The following is a 26,299-nucleotide window of genomic DNA, read 5'->3' on the forward strand; positions in this document are numbered from 1 at the left end:
CTGTAACGTTCCCAGATTCCGTATTGGTTGTCGTAAATACAGAATGCGAAATAGTCGTTTTATGTAAAAAGGCCTAAGCAACGTATTTGTGAAGCGTCAACGTCTTTGTAATTGTTTGGAAGGACAACTTGTTTGACTGGATTTAAACACGACTAAACTAGGATAAGTATGCGACAAGTGTTTTTCATAAACAGTGCAACATATTCAGGAAGGAGCACTGACAAACGTGGCCGTCAAGACAGCGATATAGGATGCTGTTCACATATCACACTTCCTACCGGTTATATGAATTTTGCATTCTAAAATGTTTTCAGCTTACTAGCTCGTCATTTGGAATGGACGTTTTCTTCGAGCGTTGCAATGGAAAAGGAACAATGCTCAACACAGTTCCGAAACGCAGGAGACACATCAGTCAGACACAGAAAGACATTTTTGGCCTCCACTCCTAAATCTATTCACAAAACCCCAAATAAGGATGGACACATAGCAGAGGATGACAGTAAGCCAACTAATGGGAGTTTTTCCAGAAAAAGAAGCTCCACCAGTGATGAGCCCTCAAACAGAGGACTGCTTCTTTTGTTGGTTGGACTGTCCTTCTCCACACGCCTCTATCAAATAAAAGAGCCCCCTCATGTGTGGTGAGTGTGCAAAACATCCCGCTCGAGTTTCCATACATATTGCACGTATTAGGGTCGTGGGTGAGATACAGTGCCTTGCAATTCAAACAGAACCCGGAGACTATCACAGAGCATTTATACGGAGACTTGATTACAAATCAAATCTCGTGATTACAAATCAAGTCTCCGTTTTAAATTATAATAAATGTTGTTCCCCTTCACGATTGTGTCCCACTTGTTGTTGATTCTTGACAAAAAATTAAAATTGTACTGTATATCTTTATGTTAGAACCCTGAAATGTGGCGAAGGGTTGCAAGGTTCAAGGGGGCCGAATACTTTCGCAAGGCACTGTAGCTCCTATCTCCTGCTCTGTTCGGGGGAACCTTTTGGCTCACCAACCTGCGTTCTGAAAAGCGTCTCATTGTTATTTTTGGTACTTGTTGTTTTCTTCTGTGGTCTTTAAGCGGGGATGAGACACACTTTGGGAAAATGGGAAGCTACTACATCAACAGGACCTTCTTTTTTGACGTCCACCCACCTCTGGGGAAGGTGAGATCCCAACTTTCTGTCTGAATTTCACTTCTGAGAATGAAATACAGTAAAGTCTCGTTATATCGATATCGGATATATTGATAGTCCCGGTTATATCGATACTATTTCTATGCACGCACGGAGAAAATTACATGCAAACAGGGTCGGATATATCGATAGTCCCGGTTATATCGATATTTTTTCGGACTCCCTTGAATATCGATATAACGAGACTTTACTGTATATCAATTATCCCATTTTGGGGCAATTTTCCAGATGCTGATTGGACTTGCTGGTCACATGAGTGATTATGATGGCACATTTCCATTCACAAAGCCAGGAGATAAATATGAACACCACAACTACTGGGGGATGAGAGGGGTATGTAACTCACATCATTTGGGATTCATGTTTTACTTGTCCATCCACCACATACTCACTGGTGAGTGTATGGACAGACAAAATAAAAAGCTCTAGAATATTGCCTTTTCAAACATAATGCAAAATTGTTTTCCTCTAGTTATGTGCTGGTTTAGGCTCCTTTCTCCCTATTTTTGCCTACCTCATCGTACTGGAGCTTTCTCACTCCAACACAGCCGCTCTCATTGCTGCTGGGCTGCTCATATTTGGTTGGTCTCGCAACTCAATGTCTATTCGGTGCACTATGTCATTTATCATTCACTTCCTATTGTCCGCTTTTTCCTGACAGACACGGGCTGCATTACTATTTCTCAGTACATTTTGTTGGACCCCATCCTCTTGTTCTTCATCATGGCTGCAGTACTCAGTATGGTTAAGTTCAACCAGCAAAAAGACAGGTTCCCAATTGTTTGTCTAATATGCTTGCAATACAAATGTTTGCAATTTTCATGAAATACACAAGTTTTATCCACCCATCCATCCGTCCAACACTGCTTATCCTGAAGGGGGTTGAAGCAGGTGCTGCAATCCGTACCAGCTGACTTAGGCTGAAGGGCGCACTATACTAGTTGCCAGTCAGTCGCAGTGCATATATAAAGATGACCGATCTCATGCTGCCCACACAAAAGTCATGCGAGTGTACTGCTACTCCTTCAGCAACTCAATTACAACGGCATTGCTTTACAATACAAACTTTTTTTTCTTATTATTCTTTACGCTCATGCATCTTTTTTTGAAATGTGGAAATATTCTATTTTTGGAAATATGTTACAATGTTATTCTATGAAAATAGTCTTTTCAAAAAATTTTTGTATTTATTCTAATTCCAAATTTTATCTTGTAATCCACAACTAGATTTATAATTACAACTTTATTTTTAGAGTTTCATTATTTTATTCAAATTGTTTTTTTTCTTTTCAGTGTCGCCCTTGAATTCCCTCTCAATGCCTGTCAAAACAATAAAAAGAAATATGTATCTTGGTCCATGTGAGAAACAAAGAATCATGTTGGCTTTTATGTTTTCTAGGCCTTTTTCTGTTTCCTGGTGGGTTTGGATTGTATTTACCGGTGTCAATCTTGCTGGAGCTCTGGGGGTAAAGTTTGTAGGTCTTTTTGTTATCCTGCTGGTGGGATTGAACACTGTATCAGACCTCTGGAGGCTTTTAGGGGATTTGGACCTATCACTGGTAAACAGCCATGTGCAGTCAACAAAAGCCTGAAAGTGTCTATTCGTCAAATGTGATGTTTTTTGCTGCCATTAGGTGGACGTTGCAAAGCACCTCTTGGCTCGAGTTGTGGCGCTAATCTCGCTTCCCATCTTCGTCTATGTTGCAATATTTGCAGTCCATTTTGTGGTGCTGAACAAAAGGTGAGTATTGGATCCCGTTTGATGTCACCCGTTCCACTGTTGGATTTATCGCAGTGAAATTCTTGATCAGTGGGCCAGGAGATGGTTTCTTCAGTTCTGCCTTCCAGTCTGGCCTCATCGGGAACAACCTGCACAACGCATCAACGCCTGAGTGTAAGTGTGATGCAACATGTATTATTTTGACCACACGAGTGGACAGTAACATTGGTGACTGAGTTTAAAAACAAACTGCAGAATTTTATTGTTATGCTCTGTGACACATTTTTTGACAATTTATCTGGAAATGAAAAAAGCAGTGATGCTCTTAAGCAGTTTAAAAAAGAAAAACAATATTGTTTATGTCAGGAAATGTGTTGTTCATCTCGTGTAGATCTGGCATATGGCTCCACCGTTACATTGAAGAACCTTCGTATTGCTGGAGGTTACTTGCACTCTCACTGGCACTTGTACCCTGAGGGAGTTGGAGCAAAGCAGCAGCAGGTCAGAAGCACACGGTGAAACATTGTCATCACGTACACGGTAATGACGTCTGTATAAGTCAGTAGCTCACAAATGTGTCTACGCGCACTTGATTGAACCAAAGAATAGCAGTGAAACTCACTGCCTTCAGCTACTCTGATTCCAGCTCGTGTTAATGCATTCATACCAGCATGTATAGTGCCACTTAGCAGTTTTTTTGACAACGATACTAGTGCAGCGTGTTCTACCGGAAACAAATTCCTTGTGTGTCCTACATACTTGGCAATAAAGATGATTCTGATTCTGATTCTGATTCTGATGACCACAGACCAGTGGATAGGAACACGTGAAGTGGATATCGTGAAATAGAAAAAATCTTTTTTTTTTTGAAAGCCATTAGACAGTGGCCGCTGGTTGGCACTCAATGTTGCCCAGCATATACTGTCCAAACATTCTGCTTCCCCCCCCCTCTAGGTTACAGCCTACCTGCACAAAGACTACAACAACTTGTGGTTGGTTCACCGGCACAACGATACAAACTGTAAGGAAACTATCCAAACCGTTGCTGTATTTTTCAATCGAAGCATTTATTCCATTTTTAATCGTGTTGCAGCTCAGTCTGAGGCCCCTGAATTGGTTCGCCATGGTGACATCATCAGATTGGAGCACAAAGAGTCAGTGCTTAAGATGGAGGTTGCATTGTATCAATTGCTTCAAACAAGTATATCAAACTTAGAAAGCTTTCCCTGGTTTTCTCAGAACGACTCGAAACCTTCACAGTCATCTCCAGGAGGCCCCACTGACTGGCAAACACTTCCAAGTTACGGGGTATGGCATTGTGAGTAGATGACGGACGGAAAATATTCACATAGAACCCCTTTAAAGGACAACCGACGCCTCCGGGCAAGTTGTGTCCATAATTCGTAAAATCACTTCAAATGACTTCTACTGAGCGTATTTTACAAAGATTCCTCCGCATATAGCTATATGTTACGTTTGAAGACTCACTGAATATTCAGGAAGTCTTGTTTTCGAGTTGGTGACGATTCCTGACTTGACGTAACGTCAGGAACGCCCCTGACGCATTTTGGGTACTTTGTTTGGTCTGAAAACGTCGTGTTGATCCGTGTTGATGGCAATATTAGAGGGAAAAACACATAAATATCGCAATGGTGAATCGTTGTGTGTCGCACCAAGACTACCAATTGCGGTAACACCATATAGAAGTGGACACAAATTCCCAGCAGACAAATCAGCCCATTTCCAATGGAGCTTGGGCGCCATCTTGTGCATTTTCTGGGACGCTACATTGGAGTCCAGACGGCTCGATTTGATACAGAAGGACTTCTTTAATCGATTGCAAACATTTATGCTTTCCTCTTCATAACTATTTGAATCATATTCATAACTGGATGAGTAACAAGAGAGCATCTTCTCCGAATCTGAATGCCGTTCGGCCACTGTTTTGATTCTGAAGCAAGGCAAGACGTCCTGGCCTTACGTCACGAACTGGGGGCGGGACTTTCTGAAAATCCCCAGTTCTGAGGTCATTTTGTGGCAGTTTTTTGGACACTTTAAGTCATTTTTATTGGTGTTTTGCATTTGACAAAAATATCAGCCTGCCTGTTTTGGGTATTTTAGATGCTATATAGATGCTATTTTCTGATATCAGCTAGGAAACAAAAAAATGGTGTCGGTTGCCCTTTCGTAACGTCACGCCAAGACCTCTTTCTGTCATGATCTGGTTGGCGACCAACGGGGGGCGCTGTCGGCCCCGCCTGCACCTGCGCAGGTGCTGGTCGTCCCGATCAGATTGGCGACCAGCGGGTAGCGACGTCAGCCCTGCCGGCAGCCTCGCAGGTGCTGGTCGTTATAATCAATGACACTTAAAAGGACACCTGGCACGATCATCCGGTGCCGATTCATTGTTTGTTTGCTGCTTGGTTGCAGCATGCATTGTGTACATGTTTGTTTAACCTTGGAGGGCTTTTACTTTTTGTCTTCTTTTGCTACTTTGTATTTTTTCCATTCAGATCATTTTTATGTTTTACATCTTGTTCCTGCTGACTTTATTTTAATACAATTAGTCAAACAACCTCCTGCTCCCTCCTGCCTGCTTTTTGGGATCCGAACCCGCCATCACCACCTCGCGAACCGTGACAGAATGAATCGGCCAACCATCGGATCCCGCAGGTACATCGGACACGTCTCATTTCCACCCTGTGCTTGGCAATGCTACGTCCACGTTAGCGCAAGCCTCGTCGAGTTTGAATTGCGTCACTCGACGAGCCGCAACGTCCACGTAAACGTCCGGCCGAGACCTCCTTCCAGGTGGCCGTCCAGGGTGACACTGGGTGACTGGCATTGCACGCCCACGTCCAGCCACGCTGTCGTCGTGCATGACGAATTGAGTCTCATCCACGACGAGCCGTGCAACGTCTGCGTCAACGTCAGTCCGAGACCCCACTCACCGCTGGATCCCGGAGCGGCTCTGGACTGGTCTCGTTCCCCCGGAGCCGGGCAGTTCACGCCCACGTCGGCGTCCGGCCGAGACCTGGTCCCATACGGCCGTACGGGGTGCCATTCTGCGCCTGGCAGTTCGACGTCCACGCAGAGCCATGCGCCGTCGCGTGAACGTGCGAGAGGGATCGCACTCACGCCCACGACAATCCGTGCCGCGTCTTCGTCCACCCCAGGCCGAGTCCCGTTCCCATCAGGCCGCCGCCCGTCGTATGCTGGAGAGGCAGCGGTTGCCCTCTCCACCGACCGTTCCCTGGCGAGTGGACCTTTTGGGAGACTGTTGGGACTTCTGGAAGCAGCCCCTTGAAGGGGGGGTACTGTCATGATCTGGTTGGCGACCAACGGGGGGCGCTGTCGGCTGCACCTGCACAGGTGCTGGTCGTCCCGATCAGATTGGCGACCAGCGGGTAGCGACGTCAGCCCTGCCGGCAGCCTCGCAGGTGCTGGTCGTTATAATCAATAACACTTAAAAGGACACCTGGCACGATCATCCGGTGCCGATTCATTGTTTGTTTGCTGTTTGTTTGCTGTTTGTTTGCTGTTTGTTTGCTGCTTGGTTGCAGCATGCATCGTGTACATGTTTGTTTAACCTTGGAGGGCTTTTACTTTTTGTCTTCTTTTGCTACTTTGTATTTTTTCCATTCAGATCATTTTGATGTTTTACATCTTGTTCCTGCTGACTTTATTTTAATACAATTAGTCAAACAACCTCCTGCTCCCTCCTGCCTGCTTTTTGGGATCCGAACCCGCCATCACCACCTCGCGAACCGTGACACTTTCCTTGCTCGAGAATCAAAACAATGGCTTCAGATTCGGAGAAGATGCTTTCTTGTTCCTCATCCAGTTATGAATATGATTCAAATACAGTAAAGTCTCGTTATATCTATATCGGATATATCGATAGTCCCGGTTATATCGATACTATTTCTATGCACGCACGGAGAAAATTACATGCAAACAGGGTCGGATATATCGATAGTCCCGGTTATATCGATATTTTTTCGGACTCCCTTGAATATCGATATAACGAGACTTTACTGTAGTTATGAAGAGGAAAGCATAAATATTTGCAATCGATTAAAGAAGTCCTCCCATATCAATTCGAGCCGTCAATGACAGCAATGTAGCGTCCCAGACAAATGCACAATATGGCGCTCAAGCTCCGTTGGAAATGGACTGATTTTGTCTGCTGGGAATTTGTGTCAACTAGTATCAAATAGTAGTCTTGGTGCAACAAACAATGATTCACCATCGCGTTATTTATGTGTTTTCCTTCTAATTTCGCCATCAACACGGATCAACACGAAGTTTTCAGACCAAACAAAGTACCGCAAAATGCATTGTGTGTCGCTTTCTCGGTCTGAGGCATTCCAAATGTGACGTCACGTGGGGATCGTCATCAACTCGAAAACAAGACTTCCTGAATATTCAGCGCGAGTCTTAAAACGTAAAATATAGCTAGTTGCGGTGGAATCTTTGTAAAATACGCTTAGTAGAAGTCATTTGAGGTGATTTTATAAATTATGGACACAACTTGTCTGGAGGCGTTGATTGTCCTTTCAGGGAGTTGTACATTCATTACTCGGGAAATCTCAACATTGGAATACAATTTATTCCGTTGTGGTGATTCATTGTCATATTGGAAATAAAGTTTTCCAAATTTTCAATCACTGAAATGTGAAACCCTTGCTTATTTTCGTTTTATAATTCAAACGATGACAAAAAGTGTAGGCAGTTGCTAATGTCAGATGCATCTCTTCAAAAGATGTATACTGTATGTGTGAACATTTTAATCAAGAAACATTGCAGTCAATGCTCCCTCTAAGTTGCGCGCGTGCGCAATCGCGCACTGCTTGCACATACTCAGCGCACAAGAACATCTATGCAGCACACATTTTGCAATGTAACTCAATGAGTGATAGGTGTCCAGTCAATAATGCCGTACGCTACGCAGGTAATCTGAGCAGAACGGTGCGTGAAACTGGTGTGTGGCCACAGCGTACACATTAGTGATGGGAATTCCGGCTCTTTTCAGAGAGCCGGTTCTTTTGGCTCGGCTCACGAAAATGATCTGGCTCTTTTGGCTCCCAAATGTCTCCTGGCTCTTTTGGCTCCCAAATGTCTCCTCAGTTTGTTTTTTGTTTTTTTGTTGTTGCTTAAATTAACTACCAAAAATCATGTAAAGTTATGTGAAAAACAAATTACTCATGTAAAAAATACACTATATCAAATATTTTTATTTATATGGCTTGATTTATATGTGCACATAGAGCATCCACGAACTTTCACTTTCTCTGTGGTTTCTCTGGTCTGATAATCAGCTGTCACTAATTTGCTTTTCATATTAATAATGCTATCATATTTACTAAAAAAATTATAATTGAATAATAATAACACCATAATGTGATTTGTCCATCTGTCTACCCTAACCCCCTCCCCCTCTTCCTTCTCCTCACTGCTGCGTGTGTCTAATTCTCCCCTCATTCCTCTACCACGGATATTGACCACTCACGTGCGGCTTTAACGGAAGACTGGGAGCGGGAAATAGAGGACAAAAAAAGTCGGCTCCCATTTCCGGCTCCTTGTTAGGAACCGGCTCTCTTCATTCACTATAGAGATCCGGCTCTAAAAGCTCAAGGAACAGGCACGTTCGCGAACGACACATCACGAATACACATCTGATGTTGCTCACAGTGGTCCTTGTGCTCCGGGAACTTGTGTGTCTGCTCAGACACATGAAAAATTAGAGGGAACATTGATTGCAGTTCCCTGAAATTGACCTATTTTGAAATTGATGTCGTCTGCCTTTAGATTTTTCACATGATTGGCCGTCGGCCTGGCCAAGATGCCTCTCTTATCATGTGGCGTCTTGGTACAACGATGACTGATGTTATTGTAGGATGAGGCATTTCTATAGAACAGGCTAAAAGCCTTGCCAAGGACAAAAGTACAGTGATACCTCGGCTTATGAACTTAATTGGTTCGCAGAAAGTGTGTGTAAGGCGAAAAGTGTGTCTTCCAAACATTAATTTCCCATAGGAAACCATTAAAATGGTCTCCGTTTCCAGGTCCCCATAAAACATAATGTTCTACTAAATAAGCCTGAAAACTACTTAAAATATACCTTATTTTATGTATAATAAATGTGCTAATTTATTGTAATTAAATAAATCAACTGTACTGTATAATAAAGTCATTTTATTCACGTTTGTGATGGTCATTGATGTAGTTGCCTCTTGATGATATTCGAGTGAAGTTGCCGTGCTTTCTCTGCGATAATACCCTCACACACAGTCCCTTGAGAGCTGCTTTTCGTTAATCCGAATCAACAGAAGTTTTTCAACCTCTTCTATTGCCTGAGACCGTTGCTTAGACAACACGGAAACACCCTTAGCCACGCGTAGCAATGGTCGATTTAGCGTACTGGGACGTTAAGTCACACAAATGCACACCTCGTTGGTGTTTCTCGATGATCTCCTTCCTCTGCTCGACCGTAATTTTGTTTTGTGTCCGGCACTGTTCGGCGGTGTGGTTTGCTGTTCTGCCGCTGAAAACCAGTCCGCCAGCCATTGTGGCGCTCCCTGTGTTTCCCGAAAACTATATCGTATGCCAAGTTTATATTCTCGCGAATTTAATGTTCATAAAGCGAAAAGTTCGTTAGCTAAATCGTTCGTAAACCGAAGTATCACTGTAATGCCCTGCTGCCATCTTGTAGTTTATAAGCTTGTATGTGGGAGAGTGCAAGATAAATCGTGTTTATTTTGTTTGTAATTCACGACAAGGCTCCGTCTCCATCCCACAGATTATTTTCAAACTTTGTTTTCTTTCATTTTACTGTTTCTGAGCATCCAGACCCAAGTTCCTCTTCTGTGATGTTACCACGTACTGACACAGCAACGATTCTATCCTTGTATATCTGGAATAATTGCAAATCCAACTGGGGACCTGTCTGTCCATAGAATCATACTGGTGACCGTAATGACCTCTGGCAAGTAGAGGTGTGCGGAGGTCGCAAAGGTGACCCCGTGAAGGTGCTGCGCAGCAAAGTCCGCTTTCTGCACAAAGCAAATGGTTGTGTGCTTTTTTCTTCTGGGAAAACCCTCCCCAAGTGGTAAGGATGAACTCATCCACTTTGAACCATCAAGTAATTACACTTTGTTCAGGCTGGCCTCCTGTTTGTGTTCAGGGGCTGGGAACAAGTGGAGGTCACCTGCAGTCCTTATTTGAAGGTGACTCCCAGCTCTCAGTGGAACATTGAAGATCACGTCAATGCCAAATGTATGCGCTGCCAGAGTCTCAATGTCTTATTTGTTTTTCAAGTTAGTCATTCACCATTGCTGTTTTCTTCTTCTGCTCTTGTTGTCTTAGTACCCAACATCAGTCTGTCAGTGCTGAAGCCTCATTTTCTCGAGATCCTAATAGAGTCTCACATTGTCATGATAAGAGTAAGTGAAAAAAGAAAGTTATCTGTCCTGTAGTTCGCTACACATGTAAAGACGTACACATGTAAAGGTTATTCATGTTCCTATAATTATATTATGATTATTTGTGATTAGGGTAACAGTGGTTTGAAGCCCAAAGACAATGAGGTGAACTCCAAACCCTGGCACTGGCCCATCAACTACCAGGTGAGCCATGATTAAAACGAATGACTTGCAAAACCGATTTCAACTAAACGGTGCTTGTTTCTCGTGAAGGGACTGAGATTCTCAGGAGTGAATGAAACAGAGTATCGCGTGTACTTACTTGGTAACCCTGTGAGTATTTGGCTTGACGTCTCTCATCCATTGTGGGTTACGCGTCACCAGCACACATGAATATGCTTTTGGTTCATTTATTTTTAGGTTGTCTGGTGGATAAATCTGACGTGTTTGGTATTATATCTGATACTGGTAGCAGTTGCTTCAATTGCCTTCCAAAGAGGCATCTCAGTGAGCCAAAGGAGAAAAGGTAGGGTTGATTTGGCAGTGGTACTCCGGGGAACTGCCTTTTGGACAAATTCATTCATGGACCCTTGAAATAAAACAGTCCACTTTTGGGCCTACAATGCGTCAAAACTCTGTAGCCACTGTAGCCTTGCTTTTGTGCAAGTCATGTTATTAGTTAAAAACGCCAATTTTATGGCTTTCAGGTCATTGTTTTGTGCTCACGAGGGGAGGGGGCATCCTTTTCCTTGGCTGGCTACTTCACTACGTCCCTTTCTACACCATGAGCCGGGTCCTCTATTATCATCACTACTTCCCTGCAATGCTCTTCAACAGCATGCTGACAGGTATCCTTACCCATTCCCATTGTGCTCAAGACGATAGAAACATGGAGAAATGTTTATCGATCACAGGAATTACATTGGATTTCATGTTGAAGATGGTTGACCTTCTGCTCCAGCCACCGTATTGCGACTGGCTGCAGAGACTTGCTAAGGCATTACTTCTGTTGATTGTTCTGTACAGGTGAGACAAAATATAGATTTTTTGCACCATTTGTGCACAAGGGCCACCTTTAATTTTTAAAATGTACGGCTTGGTCGGGTCATTCTTGAAGGGGGACATAAATCAGTTTAAAATGTGCATGTAAAAATAACTTATTGATGAATGAATGAATATGTAAGAATAAAATGTGAGTTGTCACCTTACCGTGGTGGAGGGGTGTGTGTGTCCTAATGATCCTAGGAGCTAGGTTGTCTGGGGCTTTATGCCCCTGGCAGGGTCACCCATGGCAAACCGGTCCTGGGTGAGGGACCAGACAAAGTATGACTCAGAAGACCCCATATGAAGAAAAACATAAATGGACTTGGTTTTCCCTTGCCTGGACGCGGGTCACCGGGGCCCCTCTCTGGAGCCAGGCCTGGAGATGGGGCTCGTTGGCGAGCACCTGGTAGCCGGGCCTACACCCATAGGGCCCGGTCGGGCTCAACCTGAAGAGGAAACGTGGGTCCCCCTTCTCAGGGGCTCACCACCCATGGGAGGTGCCAGAGGGGTCGGGTGCATTGTGAGCTGGGCGGCAGCCAAAGGCGGGAACCCTGGCGGTCTTGACACTCGACTGCAGAAGCTAGCTCTTGGGACGTGGAACGTCACCTCTCTTACAGGGAAGGAGCCCGAGCTGGTGCACGAGGTTGAAAAGTTCCGACGAGACATAGTTGGGCTAGCCTCCACACATAGCCTGGGTTCCGGTACCAGCCCTCTCGAGAGTGGTTGGACTCTCTTCCACTCTGAAGTTGCCCACGGTGAGAGGCGTAGAGCAGGTGTCAGCATACTTATTGCCCCCCGGCTCGCCGCCTGTACCTTGGGATTCACCCCGGTAGATGAAAGGGTTGCTTCCCTTCGCCTCCGGGTGGGGGGACGGGTTCTGACTGTTGTCTGTGCATATGCACCAAAAAGCAGTTCAGTGTACCCATCCTTTTTGGACACCTTAGGGCAGGGGTCGGGAACCTTTTTGACTAAGAGAGCCATAAAAACACTCCCCCTGGGGACTCCCTTGTTCTGCTGTGGGCAATGACAGTGAGACCTGGAGGGGCGTGATTGGGAGGAACGCCCCCCCGATCTGAACAGGAGTGGTGTTTTGTTATTGGACTTCTGTGCTCGACACGGATTGTCTATAACAAACACTTTATTCAAACATAAGTGTATCCATATGTGCACGTGGCACCAGGACACCCTTGGTCGCAGTTCGATGATTGACTTTATAGTTGTATCATCTGATTTGCGGCCTCATGTTTTGGACACTCGAGTGAAGAGAGGAGCGGAGCTGTCAACTGATCACCACTTGGTGGTGAGTAGGCTCCGTTGGTGGGAGAAGATGGCAGTCCGACCTGGCAGACCCAAACGGGTTGTGAGGGTTTGTTGGGAACGTCTGGCAGAATCCCCTGTCAGAAGGAGTTTCAACTCCCACCTCCGGCAGAACTATACACATGTCCCGGGGGAGGTGGGGGACATTGAGTCCGAATGGACCATGTTCCGTACCCCCCTTGCTGAGGTGGCAAATCGGAGTTGTGGCCGTAAGGTGGTTGGTGCCTGTCGTGGCGGCAAGCCCTGTACTCGCTGGTGGACACCAGTAGTAAGGGATGCCGTAAAGCTGAAAAAGGACCCCCTGAGACAGCTGACCGGTATCGATTAGCTAAGCGGAATGCAGCCTCGGTGGTCGCCGAGGCAAAAACACGAGCATGGGAAGAGTTCGGTGAGGCCACGGAAGCCGACTTCCGGACCGCTTCGAGGAAATTCTGGTCCACCATCCGGCGTCTCAGGAGGGGAAAGCAGTGCACCACTAACACCGTGTACAGTGAGGATGGGGTGCTGCTGACCTCGACTCGAGACGTCGTGAAGCGGTAGGCAGAGTACTTCGAAGACCTCTTCAACTCCACCAACATGCCTTCCTTGGAGGAAGCAGTGTCTGGGGACTCGGAGGTGGGCTCTCCGATCTCTGTAGCTGAAGTCACCGAGGTGGTTAAAAAGCTCCTCGGTGGCAAGGCACCGGGGGTAGATGAGATCCGACTGGAGTTCCTAAAGGCTCTGGATGTTGTGGGGCTGTCTTGGCTGACACGCCTCTGCAACATTACGTGGTCATCGGGGAGAGGGCCTCTGGATTGGCAGACCGTGGTGGTGGTCGGACCGGAGGGTGTGTTCCAACTACAGAGGGATCACACTCCTCAGCCTCCCTGGAAAGGTCTATTCAGGGGTTGTAGAGGGGCGGGTCTGGGCTTCCCTACTGAAGCTGCTGCCCCCGCGACCAGACCCCGGATAAGCGTCAGAAGATGGATGGAAGTTATATTAGATTTTAATGTATAAATGTATAAGCAATTTAATAAAAGAAAAAAATATTCCATGTAATTTGCGAATTATTGAATGAAATAATTTTTAAAAAGTTAAATGCATTTCATTTACAATACATTTGATGATTGAGATTTATCTTATCATTTTAGTTTAATTGATGATGAGTTAGAACGAGATGTAAAACACAAAATGGTTTATTTGACTTTTCAAATTGTCATGTTGAATATTACTATTAATTGCTCATTAACCAATTGTTTATAAATAGAGAAAACACTTAAATCTGAATAGAATAAGTCAATGCAAAATTAATTAAAATGCAAAACAATCATACAATTGACCATTTTGAGAAGCAACTTTTTAAAAGAATGCAACAAGTACGTATTACATCAATTAAGAATAATCATAATAATCATAATGAGTGGCCAGGATTGAGGATTCATGTGGTTCGCAGGCCATGCTTTTCCCTTCCATGCTTTAAAACCTGATTATGTTTTGCTATTTTTCACATATCCTGTGTAATGTTTCTAATCGCCAGCTTCTATCTGTTCCATCCACTCACATATGGCATGACGGGGCCTCTGGCACACGAGCCTGGCAGCTCAATGGCCGGACTGAAGTGGATGGAGTCTTGGGAGTTCTAAAGAGTTTTCAGTCAAGACACTTCATTTATAAAATGAACCCTTTTGTGATTTCAGTCTTACAGCGTTCATGAACATGTTTTGTCACAGTGACTGTACCCGCTAAGGAGTCATTTGAGTTGACCGTTTTGCAATGAGAGATTTGGGGCGGCATTCTATCATACCTTGCATCATAATTGCACTGTATGTTAAAAGGATTATCTTTAAGTGCCTCAAAAATGTGGTAATACATGAAGAATTTCTTAGGTAGTTAAAGACCATTTATTTTTATAGTTATTATATCTGTGTTTTTAAAAATTGTTCTTGTAATAAACCTTTTTCATGGCGTCTGTGCATATATTATCGTCAATGTTAATAAAATATTATATTCTTTTAGCATGTTTGCTCCAGAAATTCAATTTCTGTACCATGATCCCCAACCAGGGCGGCCCGGTAGTCGAGTGGTTAGCACACTAGCTGCACAGTGCAGAGGTCGCCGGTTCGCGTCCCGGTCCGGCCTCCCTGTGTGGAGTTTGCATGTTCTCCCCGGACCCGCGTGGGTTTTCTCCGGGTCCTCCGGTTTCCTCCCACACTCCAAAAACATGCATGGCAGGCAGATTGACCACTCCAAATTGTCCCTAGGTGTGAGTGTGAGAGTGACTGTTGTATGTCTTTGTGTGCCCTGCGATTGGCTGGCAACCAATTCAGGGTGTCCCCCGCCTCGTGCCCGAAGACAGCTGAGATAGGCTCCAGCAACCCCCGCGACCCTAATGATGAATAAGCGGTACGGAAAATGAGATGAGATGAGATCCCCAACCATTTTCTCTTTAAAGTAGAACTAAATTAGATCCTAATTCAGATGACGGATAGTCAGATTTGGGTCACACCCTGGATTTATTTCCTGCTCATTCAGGTCGTATAAAAACAAAAACCGTTCACGGTCCCATTTACAACTGTGGGTGTTTTAAAAAGCTCACCATATGTATTTCCTCTTGTTTAGTCCAACTCTAGAGACAGATAAAGGAAATTGCACTATGAATGTTACTTACCTACAACTGCTGCTATTGGTTGACTTTAGTCACATGTTCTTTTTGAAGATGACGCTATATATATATATATATATACACACAGTAAAGTCTCGTTATATCGATATTCTCGGGAGTCCGAAAAATATCGAGAAACCGAGACTCTACCGATATATCCGACCCTGCGCGCATGTAATTTTCTCCTTGCGTGCATAGAAATAGTATCGATATAACCGGGACTATCGATATATCCGATATCGATATAACGAGACTTTACTATATATATATATATATATATATATATATATATATATATATATATATATATGTAGGTTTGTTTGGCAACAACAACAAATTGCGAAATGAACGTTCGTTTGGCAATTTGCATACTTGGCACGGCAGCCAATCAGAAGCCTGTTTCGTGCTTCGGACTATAATATGACTGTAAAGTAAACTTGAGAGTTTTGAAAGGCGCTTAGAAAGAGCAGTCCACGTGGCTTTTAGCGGACAACGCAACGCAAACATTGCATTGTGCACCATGACGACAAACGACAACTGGAGCAAAATCTTCAGCAAAGGATATTTACCATAAATTAAGCAAGGGAGCATTTGTGGTAGGTACTTCCTTAATGTAATAAAATCCTTTATACTTCGCAACAATGTTTTTTTTGCGATTTATTGTTTTTCAAGTTGTGAAAAATGGGGTAGGCAACTTTATGGTAAAAGGCAAGCAACTTTTCAGAGTTGTCTGCCCTGGTGTCCGCTAACTTTTTGTCATGAGTTTCAGACACCATATATACAAAGATGGTTTTTTAACATTAGTAATTTGTTTTACGTATAATTTTTAATTTAAGCAACAAAAAAAAAAAGATCCAGAGGTGAGCCGATCCAAAAGAACCGGCTCTCTAAAAAGAAGAAAAAACATTGTTGTGAAGTATAAAGGATTTTATTACATTAAGGAAGTACCTACCACAAATGCTCCCTTGCTTAATTTATGGTAAATATCCTTTGCTTTTCTAAAAAGAGCCGTAATTCCCATCACTAAAGGGGACGTGATGTGCTACGACCAAGACCAGGCGAGCACCTGGTCGACCAAAGTACAACATAGATACATCCGATTCGTCTCTTGAACTGGAGTAAATGAAAACGGATTCTGAAATAACCTGTAAAGCAGGTTTCTTCAAAACAAAATGTGTCCATCTCTTGTTTAAACAAAACAGACACATCACAAAGTGAAAGACAAGGATAGATAGAAGCCTTTTTAAAAAATGTATCAAAAATATTTATTGTCGGTAAGTTATAAAAAAAAAAGTAACAGGACACTGTGAATTGGGTCCATGACATGCATGCAAATAGCAACCTGTTTTTGTCATTATTTGATATGCTACTCCTGGCAATACATGTTTTCTCCTCACTAAGTAAAAGAAGCGCAATCTCAAACAACTTTATTCTGTTGTCTGTGCAGTTTCCGCTGAAGATAGCGAGCGCGTGCCTCACTGACACTACTTTCATTGTTTCGCTTCTCCACTTTCTTCAAAGCATCCTCAGCAGAAATCTCTGAAAGAAAAGAGATCAGTCAAGTCAATACGTGCAAGAAAGTGGCCATTTTCGAAAATACAGTTGTCTTAAAAAAAGATTCGTCAAGACCTGATTGCCTTTTGGCAGCCTCCCTCGTCTCCCACTTGGTCACCTCCTCATCTGTGACTTCTTGTCGTGCCACGCTGCTTAATTCATAAACGTCTACCTCGTGCAATTTGGGCAGAAGATCTTTGACCCACTCGTATCGGATGGGACATACTGTCCTGACGTACACCCGTGACGTCACCAACACGTCGTGAAAGAGAATCCAATCCAGCTCCATCTCCTTGTCGAACAACTGAGAACAAAAAGTGGAACCAACCAGGTTGAAGAAAGACGCTAGTCCTGAAGCGAATGTTACGACTCTTACCGATGATGATGGATGAATGTGAACCATGGACCCATGACCATCCATTGTGCAAAATACCTTGCCAACAGATCTAGGCAAGGTAAAAACAAAACAACAATAAAGTTAGTATCCAGTGCACTGCTCAACACAAATGAATACAGAACACTCTATTTAGTTTTAAAGGACAACCGACGTCTCCGGACAAGTTGTGTCCATAATTTGTAAAATGGCTTCAAATGACTTCTCCTGAGCGTATTTCAATAAGATTCCACCGCATTTAGCTAAATTTTACGTTTTAAGACTCGCTCTGAATATTCAAGAAGTCTTGTTTTTGAGTTGGTGACGAGTCCGTACGTGACGTCACGAAAGGACCGCCCCCCTGACCGAAAAAAGACACATTGTAGCAGTCCTTCCATCACGTCAATGGATTTTGCTGTACATGTTTGGTCTGAGAACCGTGTTGCACCCAAAAGCCGCCAGAAGAGGGCATCCAAGCGCCATATAAGGAATTTATCAGCCTGTGGAAGCGGAGGTGGCCACTGGAGGTCGCCATTTTTTGCCTCTTTTTTTTGGGTGAGAGATTTTCCCCTAATGTTGCCTCAAAATGGCACATATAATTCTTTAATCGATTGAAAACATGTATGCTTTCCTCTTCAGAACTATTTCAATCATATTCATAACTGGATGTGTAACAAGAAAGCATATTCTCCTAATTTGAAGCCATTGTTTTGATTCACATGCAATGCAAGACGTCTTGGTGTGACGTCACGAACTGGGGGCGGGACTTTCTGAAAATGCCCAATTCGCAGCTCAATTTTTTTGCAGATTTTGGACACTTTAAGTCATTTTGATTGGTGTTTTGCATTTGACTAAAAATATCAGCCTGCGTGTTTTGAGTATTTTAGATGCTATAAAACGTTTTTCTGATGTCAGTTAAAAAACAAAAAAGTGACGTCGGTTGTCCTTTAAGTAACATCTTCTATTTGATTGACACAAACAGCGAGCTTCAAGGTTCTTCTGAAAATGAAAACAAAACAATCAAACAAACATTAAATGCGAATGATTTGCGTCGAATCTTTCTACAGTCTTACCTTCTGGCAACATTGGTGAAGTATCCCGTGCACAGACACCGTCTAAAGAGTTCGTTCTTATTGCCATCAAATTTCTCCACTGGGAAATCTCTCTTCTGGAATAATAAACACAAGATTCAAATTACCATAGCAACGATGATAATGAGTACTGGACAGTACTTGTTGCAAACGGAGGAGAATGTCACGGAGCTGAGTCTCAACACTAAAGGCAGACTTGAGCGCCCTCCAGTGGATCAAATTATCCTTGCACCAAGCTGACGGCCTTGGGCTACAGAAGACAAGAGACTGAGGAGAATAATATGGTACAGACGACTAAAATAAAGGAGGTAAGGCCTGTACCTGGATTTACACTGCTGAAACACACTGAGAAGTGTACCAAAGTCGTTTACGCTGCCGCCATTGGCCGCCAGTGCTCGGTGACTCTGATCGGCCTCTTTTTGCTTGTCAGGGTGACCTGGATGAGAGATGGAGGAGACACATTGCAGAGAAAGATCATTCGCCTTTTACATGGGCAACAACAAAGGGTTCTGTTGAATTGAGTTGAGGAGTTGATTTGGATAATAATACGAATTGGCCGCCATGTGGCATCTAAAGTCGCAGCTTGGAATTGAAGCGGATTTACGTGGGACAGGAGATGTGAGACAATCTCTTTTTGTCAATGGATGCTACAGCTTCTTGTTTGCTTTCAAAACTTAGCTTGGAGCAAACATGTACATTTCAGCACAAAGTCTCTGATCCACTTGTGAAAAGGACACTTTGATCTTCTGCTTTGTTTCCTAACTGACATCAGAAAAACGTTTTATAGCATCTAAAATACCCAAAACACGCAGGCTGATATTTTTAGTCAAATGCAAAACACCAATAAAAATGACTGAAAGTGTTCAAAATCTGCAAAAAATTGAGCTGCGAATTGGGCATTTTCATAAAGTCCCGCCCCCAGTTCATGACGTCACCCCAAGACGTCTTGCCTTGCTCGAGAATCAAAACAATGGCTTCAGAGTCGGAGAATATGCTTTCTTGTTACACATCCATTTATGAATATGATTCATATAGTTCCGAAGAGGAAAGTATAAATGTTTACAATCGATAAAGAAGGTCTTTAGGGTCATTTTGAGTGATCAAGACTGAGGTGTAGTGTCACAGAAAATGCAGAAGATGGCGGCGGAGCTCCGTTGGAAATAGTTTTATTTTTCACCTTGGAATTTTTGTCAACGAATATCAAAGAGTTGTCTCGGTGTAACATACAACGATTCACCATCGCGTTATTTATGCGATTATGTTTACCTTCTAATTTCGCCATCAACACGGATCAACACGAAGTTTTCAGACCAAACAAAGTACAGCAAAATGCATTGAGGTGATGCAAGATATGTCCTTTCTCGGTCAGGGGCGTTCCTTCAGTGACGTGAGGTGAGGACTCGTCACCAACTCAAAAACAAGACTTCCAGAATGTTCAGCGCGAGTCTTAAAACGTAAAATATAGCTACATGCGGTGGAATCTTTGTAAAATATGCTCAGTAGAAGTCATTTGAAGCCATTTTACAAATTATGGACACAACTTGTCCAGAGACGTCGGTTGTCCTTTAAAGACAGTGTACAAGTACTAAACATTGAATGACTGTCTGTGTCTTTGGTGTTGTGTCACATTATTTCTTTTTTTGTTTGTTTTTGACTTCAAAATAGCGCAATGAGAATGTCTGCCTTTACAGCAGCTCCTGTATTTTGTTTTTGCAGCTGTGAAATGTAAATTTCTCCATTGTGAGACAAATAAAGGCTCATCATAAGTACAATCTAAACCGTTTTGTTAACTTGTATTTAGAAATTTGCTTTGCAAGACAGGGCGCTGCCCCTAACTTCCACGAATGACGGATATTCACCCCCATTGAATATTTTTAAAGCACTCATTCAGATCATAACGTTGGCCCGTGATGCGGTCAAACAATACCGGGCCGGATGAAGATGTTCTCGACAGACAACATGGCCGCCACGGGGAGAAGGAGATCCTGGCAGCCGTGCGAGGCAGCTTTGAGCAAGGCCCTGGTGAGGCCAGGCTGCAGGGGGAACTCCACCATTAGCTCCCCCAGGTGAGTCACTCGACCTCTCCTGGAAGACAACAAGCAACACCTCGTGACAGTTTGAAACACCCAAAAAGGCAAAGAGCGCAGCATCAAACCTGTCGATGGCATCAAACTGGTAGAGCTGTTTCAGTGCCTCCAGGATAAACCTCTCTTCCGGAGGGTCCAGATATGGAAACCTTGGCAAGAAAAGACCACCGTGAAATAATGTCACATGTAAGTCTAAAAGTGGTAGTCGTGTCAAACAAAGATCTTTAACTCATTCACTGCCATTCACAAATTTATTTGGGAATTGGAAATATGACGTAGAGCACCATTCACAAATGTATTCAGGTTTTGTTTTTTTCATGCTTGGGTGCCAATAAAGCATTGGCCATGGCCGCAGGCAATGCCTTTTCTTTTCCATAAGGGGGCACAATTTCCTTTTTCCACGTTAGTTGTTACAGCCTCAGCTGTTGTTAAAGCGCTACATAAACCAATATGTATGTATTGCATTGTATTTTGGACAGCCGCCCTCATTTCAAGATCATACAATTTCAGACCTATAATTTAGGAATTTTCGTTTTTCTACTTTCATTCCTTTCATCACTTTGCTGCTGTGAAATGTAAATTTCTCCACTGTGAGACTAATAAAGGCATATCCAATCCAATCCAATCCAAACCCTTTTTTTCCGAGGTAACAAGAGAGTCTAAGGTTTCTAACACTGTATTGAATGTTTATGTAGTCCTAAAATTCAATATTCTGCGGGTCCTGCAATTCAAGTGACAATGACAAAAACCCTGGCACTGGGGTGAACACATTTTTGCACATCGGCTGGCAGTGAATGAGTTAAGATTGTTATTATCTGTTAGGAAGGAGCTGAATTGAGTATGAATTTTTAGCAGAAGTTAACAAGGGTCTTCACAACACATTTACGGTATACAGGTAACATCCGACTTACGACCGGTGCGAGTTACGACCACCCGTACTTACGACCACGACTCCCAGACCCTATTTTTAAAATTTGAATTCTACGCCTGGCACCGCAACGTGCTAGCAGGCCGGTAGTGTGTACGACAATTTTGGCCAGCCAGCCAGCATCTCACTCTCGCACAGCAATCAACCGAGTGATGGCACCATAGGGGAGGAGTCTGCGAGTCATTTAGCCTCCGAGTCTCTATTCAACATTTTGAATAGATTTCGACTTACGACCATTTTGACTTGACAGAACTCGGTCATAAGTCGGATGGTACCTGCATTTACCTAATGACATCATGAACACCCAGGCACTTGAGGGTGAGGACCACTCCAGTCAAACTCGTCCTCTGAATCTCAGGAATTGTATATTCGGGCATGCATTCTTCCCAGAATTCCTTGTTGTAGATACGAAAACACTTCCCCGCTGAGGTTCTTCCAGCCCGACCCGCTCGCTGTCGAGCTTCACTCCTAATGGCAGGAAATCAATGAATCTGCTGTCGTCGGAAAAACAAAAAACAAACAAGATGGGACTCACTTTGAGATGGGTACCACTTCTAAAATGTCCATGCCCACCCTGGAGTTGTGGTTGAGTTGCTTCACAAAGCCGCTGTCGATGATGTACCTGAAAACACAACGTGGTAAATTAAACAGCATCTCACTTTGCTCGCTACAGCGATAGATGCGTAAATGCAACATGCTCACTTGATGCCATTGATGGTGAGAGATGTGGCAGCAATGTTGGTGGCCACCACACACTTCCTTATTCCCGGAGGAGGAGGCTGGAAGATCTGCCGCTGTTGCTCTGAGAGGAGGATTTAAATGAGAATGATGCAAGAAAAAAGTGGTAGGATGCAGACTTGACACAAATTGGATTGTTACGAAAACAATACAGTAATCCCTCGTTTATCGCTGTTAATGCGGACAGTAACCACCCGCGATAGACGAAAAGTCCACCATCAACATACAGTACATGCAGTATAATATTTACAGATACACTACTCGTCTTTTTTGATGTACGCCGTAGATTCATTGACGTAATGGCGTGCATTAGCCGTGTAACTTTCACCTTCCCTCAGTCCGTCAAGTCATGTTACTTTTTCACTCAATGTCATCATTTTCCTGTTCTTTTTGGTTTTGCTGGATGATTTTGAAGGGTTTTGGAGTCATTGTCGGGGGGTGCGTATTAAGTATGAATGAAAATATGAGAATACGTACAGTACGTAACCTGAACTAACGCGATGCGAGAACAGGAGGAGGCAGAAGCATTCATGTAGGTTGAATGCCCTCCAGTAATGTCGTCTCTCGGCCAATCAGCTTTGGCCCGAGCACGAAAACAAATAAAAAAAGAACAACCCGAGTTGACAGCGTGGCATCACATGAATGTCAACAAAGTCAAGACGATTAACGGACAGTAAGCAAAGTGATGAAAAAGTTGTTTACATTCATCGTCGACTCATTGACAGGTGTGGCCAAATGAAACCAATGTTTTTGCTTACTGAACTAATGTTCGGTTCTGTGCATTTATAGCACAGTAATGCCCAAAATGGGTCAATAAATTAAAAAAACAACAGCAAATGTAATGAATGCTGTATGCTGCTCTGTGTGACCCGCTGTTGTTTTACAGTCCTGTACTGTAGTGACTTTCACTGCCTTTTTTTAGGTTAAAAAACATAATCTCCGATGCACCAAGGGCGGCGATAATTGAACTGCGAAGTAGCAAGGGATTACTGTATATTCCACGTAGTGAATAAAACAAGCATGATGTCCGGTTGCGTGCATTTACCAGTTGGCATAGAACCATAAAACGGTAAAATAAGTAATCCATCCACTGTTTTGTCTTGTACATCATAACGGTAGTCTATCGACTCCGCTTTCTCAAAGAGCAAATCGCACGCCCGCTCAATCTCCAACTGACCTGTCAAAACATGGATAGATCACTGAAGTTTGATGTCAACGGGCTTCTGATTCAAACGTTAGGCGGCTAATTGGATCTAACCTGTTAAAAATAACAGAATGTCGCCAGCCTTCTCACTGGTGTGAACATCCAGGGCCAAAGACACAACCTGCAGAGCAACACAGAGTTCCCATCAGTAATCCCGATCTTAAAAAAAAAAGTTAATGTGCGTCTCAAATTCAAGAAAACTCAAACCGACAAATGCAGTGATTTTAGCAACAGCTCCACAAAAGGGGCAAAATAATTCCATTTAGTTGCACTCAAAACTTCAGCGGTGTACCTCTTTCACATAACCTGTGCTCTGTATGTCTTTCGGCCCCACCGCAGTGCCCAAGGTACACGTGACAGGAAAAGTCCTTCCAGGGATAGTAAATACTGGGCAGTCGCCGAGAAAGTTGGAAAGTTTGTCTGTTTCCATGGTGGCAGACATCACCACTACCTTTAGTGGGAAAGCTCGGCCCTTCATAGCTTCAGTCGGATTGGAAAATACTTTTTTCAGCAAACCTAGGAGGATATCCTGCAATGAAAAAGAATGTGCCCATCTTGGGTGTTTTCATGCAACAAGCAATAACATAAAAGCAACAGGACAATATTACTAGCGTAATTGTATGCTCGCGTTACAATGAAAATTTCTATAGCTTAGTTAGGGTCCATAATAATAAAGCACATCACTGTGTTTAGTTTTTATGAGAAAAATGAAATTCACTCCTTAAAATGATGGGTGGAGATACTCACAGTGTTGAGGCTTCGTTCATGGACCTCATCCAACACCACAACACTGTAGTGAGAAAGTCCAGGGTCTGCCAGAACCTCTCTGAGCAAACAGCCATCCGTCATGTATTTCAACTCTGTGTCCTGTATCAATCAAGTGCTCACATCACATCATTTTGTCTCCCAACATCATTATGCAAGGCGATGCTCTATGACGCCAGCTTACCTGTGTCGTGCAGTCGTCAAAGCGCACCTGGTAGCCCACCTCTCTACCAAGAGTGCACTGCATCTCATGGGCAACCCTTTGAGCCACCGTGATAGCAGCAACACGGCGGGGCTGAGTGATGCAAATTTTGCCATTTTTACAAAAACCTGTCGACAAAACATGACAATCACACACTAATCACAAACTATGGTGCATATAATACCGGAATTGTGATCAGACTTCAGTACACGATAATTACACCCACAGTAATAATAGCTAGTGGTTTACCAGTGACGTGCAGTCAGGGGAGGCAGGTGAGGCCGTGCCTCACCTGTCATCATGGAAATATCAAATGAAAAAACACAATAAACAGTTATATTTATTCAGTGATTTGTACTTCAAAGTACTTTTCCATTTAACTTCACCGTTTTTGGATTTTTTGTTCAAAATCGCTGAATTTTCACATCTACATTTATTCAAAAATACTCAGTAGACTAGCGTGAGGCAGCAGTCGGCTGAGCCTCACCATGTATTGCGCAATGACGATGCTAACTGTGCTGGCTTGCTCTGCGGTGAGACCGCATTGCTGTCCCTCTGCATATCGCTATTAAAGTGTTGAAACACTTTTAGTATATGAACTAAATTTCTACACTTTCGCTGGTGTATATAATGTACAGTCACTTTACATTATAAACACTGTACTACAGTGTTTATTTTATTTTATTTTTATCAAAACTGTGTGCATAGGTGAGGCACACAGTTCTCCTGCCTCATGACAGGCAGGGGGCGCTTGTGATTCCAGATTCTTCTTGTGACTCCTCGGCTGCAGAATAATAGAATTAGTGACAGCAAGCTACAGTAAACAAGTTAAGTGCAAGTTAGTAAGTTAAGTGCGACCATCCAGTCATTTTTCGTGTTGCTTGGCCTTATTTTCAGAATGGAGGATTACATATCTAAATTAAAAGAATTTTCTAAACTGGACTTTCAATCAAAGCAGGAGATAATAATTAAAGGAGTACCAACACCGGAGGGAGGGATGGATGTAAATCTCCTGGACAGCTTCTCAGCTTTTTGGCCCAGAAGGATCTCATTGAAACTATTCCTGAGGCGACAAAGTTGCGCCAGCTCGTGGTCACTGTTCCAGCTACTACAGCATTAGTGGTGCGGTCATTCTCAGCACTAAAAAGACTAAAAACATACAGTCGGAACAGGACTGATCAAGGACGACTTTCTTCACTGGCAGTGATCTCCATTGAGACAGAGAAACTTTTAAAAGTGAAGAAAGATAATGAAGGCTTCTACAAAGAAGTAATCGATGCATTTCTTTAGAAGGAGCGGCGCATGGACTTCATTTATAAGTAAAGGTAACACGATAATAACGTTTTTTGTTAATTCTATTTTTCTATGCTCCAGTTTGGATATATAAAGAATGCTGACGTGACATTTTAAACAAAACACGTTAACTGCTGCCAATCAAACGGTGAATAAACTACTCTGTAGAGTTCATATGTTTGTAAATCTGACTGTGATGAGGTCAGTGCCTCACCAGCCACGAACCTCATCGCACATCACTGTGGTTTACCTGCTTGGTACAAACACTGTGGAAGCTGCGTCGTCTTCCCACTGCCAGTCTCACCGGTGACCACCAAGAAAGTGCTCTCCTTCACAGCCTGTACCAGTTTAGCTTTATGCTTGTAGATTGGCAATTGTAATGACTGGTTATCTTTTCGGTACTTCGCCGTCGATTTGGACATAACTATTCCGGAACTTGTCTCAGAAAGCACTGTAATACGAAATATAATAAAAAATATATCTATATAGTGAAGAACTGTACCCAACCTAAAGCATCATGATATACACAATGTATCTTGCAGTTCGGAAATAACATGCTCATATTTACTTCCGCAAATTATTCTCTTCCGTTTTTCTATTGGTCGAGGTGTATACACGTGACATAAAAAACCCACAAGAACCGGACCCAACTCACCGGTTCACTTTCTCTTCCCGGTTTAGCTCGATAAACAATCCGGGCCTAACTGTCGTAAATATCAAA

General features: G+C 43.3%; 2 protein-coding genes across 4 annotated transcripts; one reads left to right on the forward strand and one right to left on the reverse strand.

Annotated features, from left to right (window-relative positions):
• LOC148888128 (protein O-mannosyl-transferase 2-like) lies at positions 1 to 16,927 on the forward strand. 3 transcript variants are annotated; one of them, XM_089013582.1, is made up of 21 exons: positions 1 to 638; positions 1,083 to 1,167; positions 1,426 to 1,530; positions 1,670 to 1,778; positions 1,859 to 1,967; positions 2,597 to 2,756; positions 2,832 to 2,938; positions 3,009 to 3,091; positions 3,309 to 3,418; positions 3,872 to 3,938; positions 4,011 to 4,071; positions 4,157 to 4,235; positions 9,877 to 10,028; positions 10,104 to 10,195; positions 10,286 to 10,362; positions 10,474 to 10,545; positions 10,615 to 10,674; positions 10,762 to 10,867; positions 11,049 to 11,189; positions 11,256 to 11,367; positions 16,791 to 16,927. In XM_089013582.1, the coding sequence occupies exons 1-21, from the start codon at positions 361 to 363 to the stop codon at positions 16,798 to 16,800; spliced, it is 2,175 nt and encodes a 724-aa protein (XP_088869708.1). In that variant the 5' UTR covers positions 1 to 360; the 3' UTR covers positions 16,801 to 16,927. The 3 variants fall into 3 exon arrangements, with proteins under 3 accessions (XP_088869708.1, XP_088869707.1, XP_088869709.1); XM_089013581.1 differs by lacking the exon at positions 16,791 to 16,927 and adding an exon at positions 14,219 to 14,696; XM_089013583.1 differs by lacking the exon at positions 16,791 to 16,927 and adding an exon at positions 11,587 to 14,211.
• dhx40 (DEAH-box helicase 40) lies at positions 16,581 to 26,156 on the reverse strand. Its single transcript, XM_089013584.1, has 17 exons — positions 25,829 to 26,156; positions 24,268 to 24,413; positions 24,066 to 24,185; positions 23,611 to 23,847; positions 23,373 to 23,439; positions 23,160 to 23,291; positions 22,079 to 22,178; positions 21,912 to 21,998; positions 21,662 to 21,844; positions 20,517 to 20,597; positions 20,289 to 20,446; positions 18,683 to 18,797; positions 18,503 to 18,611; positions 18,344 to 18,438; positions 17,274 to 17,343; positions 16,973 to 17,201; positions 16,581 to 16,882 (listed from the first exon to the last, which is right to left on the reverse strand). The coding sequence occupies exons 1-17, from the start codon at positions 25,998 to 26,000 to the stop codon at positions 16,761 to 16,763; spliced, it is 2,223 nt and encodes a 740-aa protein (XP_088869710.1). The 5' UTR covers positions 26,001 to 26,156; the 3' UTR covers positions 16,581 to 16,760.
• Between the last annotated feature and the right edge of the window lie 143 nt (positions 26,157 to 26,299).

The sequence above is a fragment of the Hippocampus bargibanti genome, linkage group LG14 (genome assembly GCF_051943395.1).
Source record: "Hippocampus bargibanti isolate YZ-2025 linkage group LG14, ASM5194339v1, whole genome shotgun sequence".
NCBI classification, from domain to species: domain Eukaryota; kingdom Metazoa; phylum Chordata; class Actinopteri; order Syngnathiformes; family Syngnathidae; genus Hippocampus; species Hippocampus bargibanti.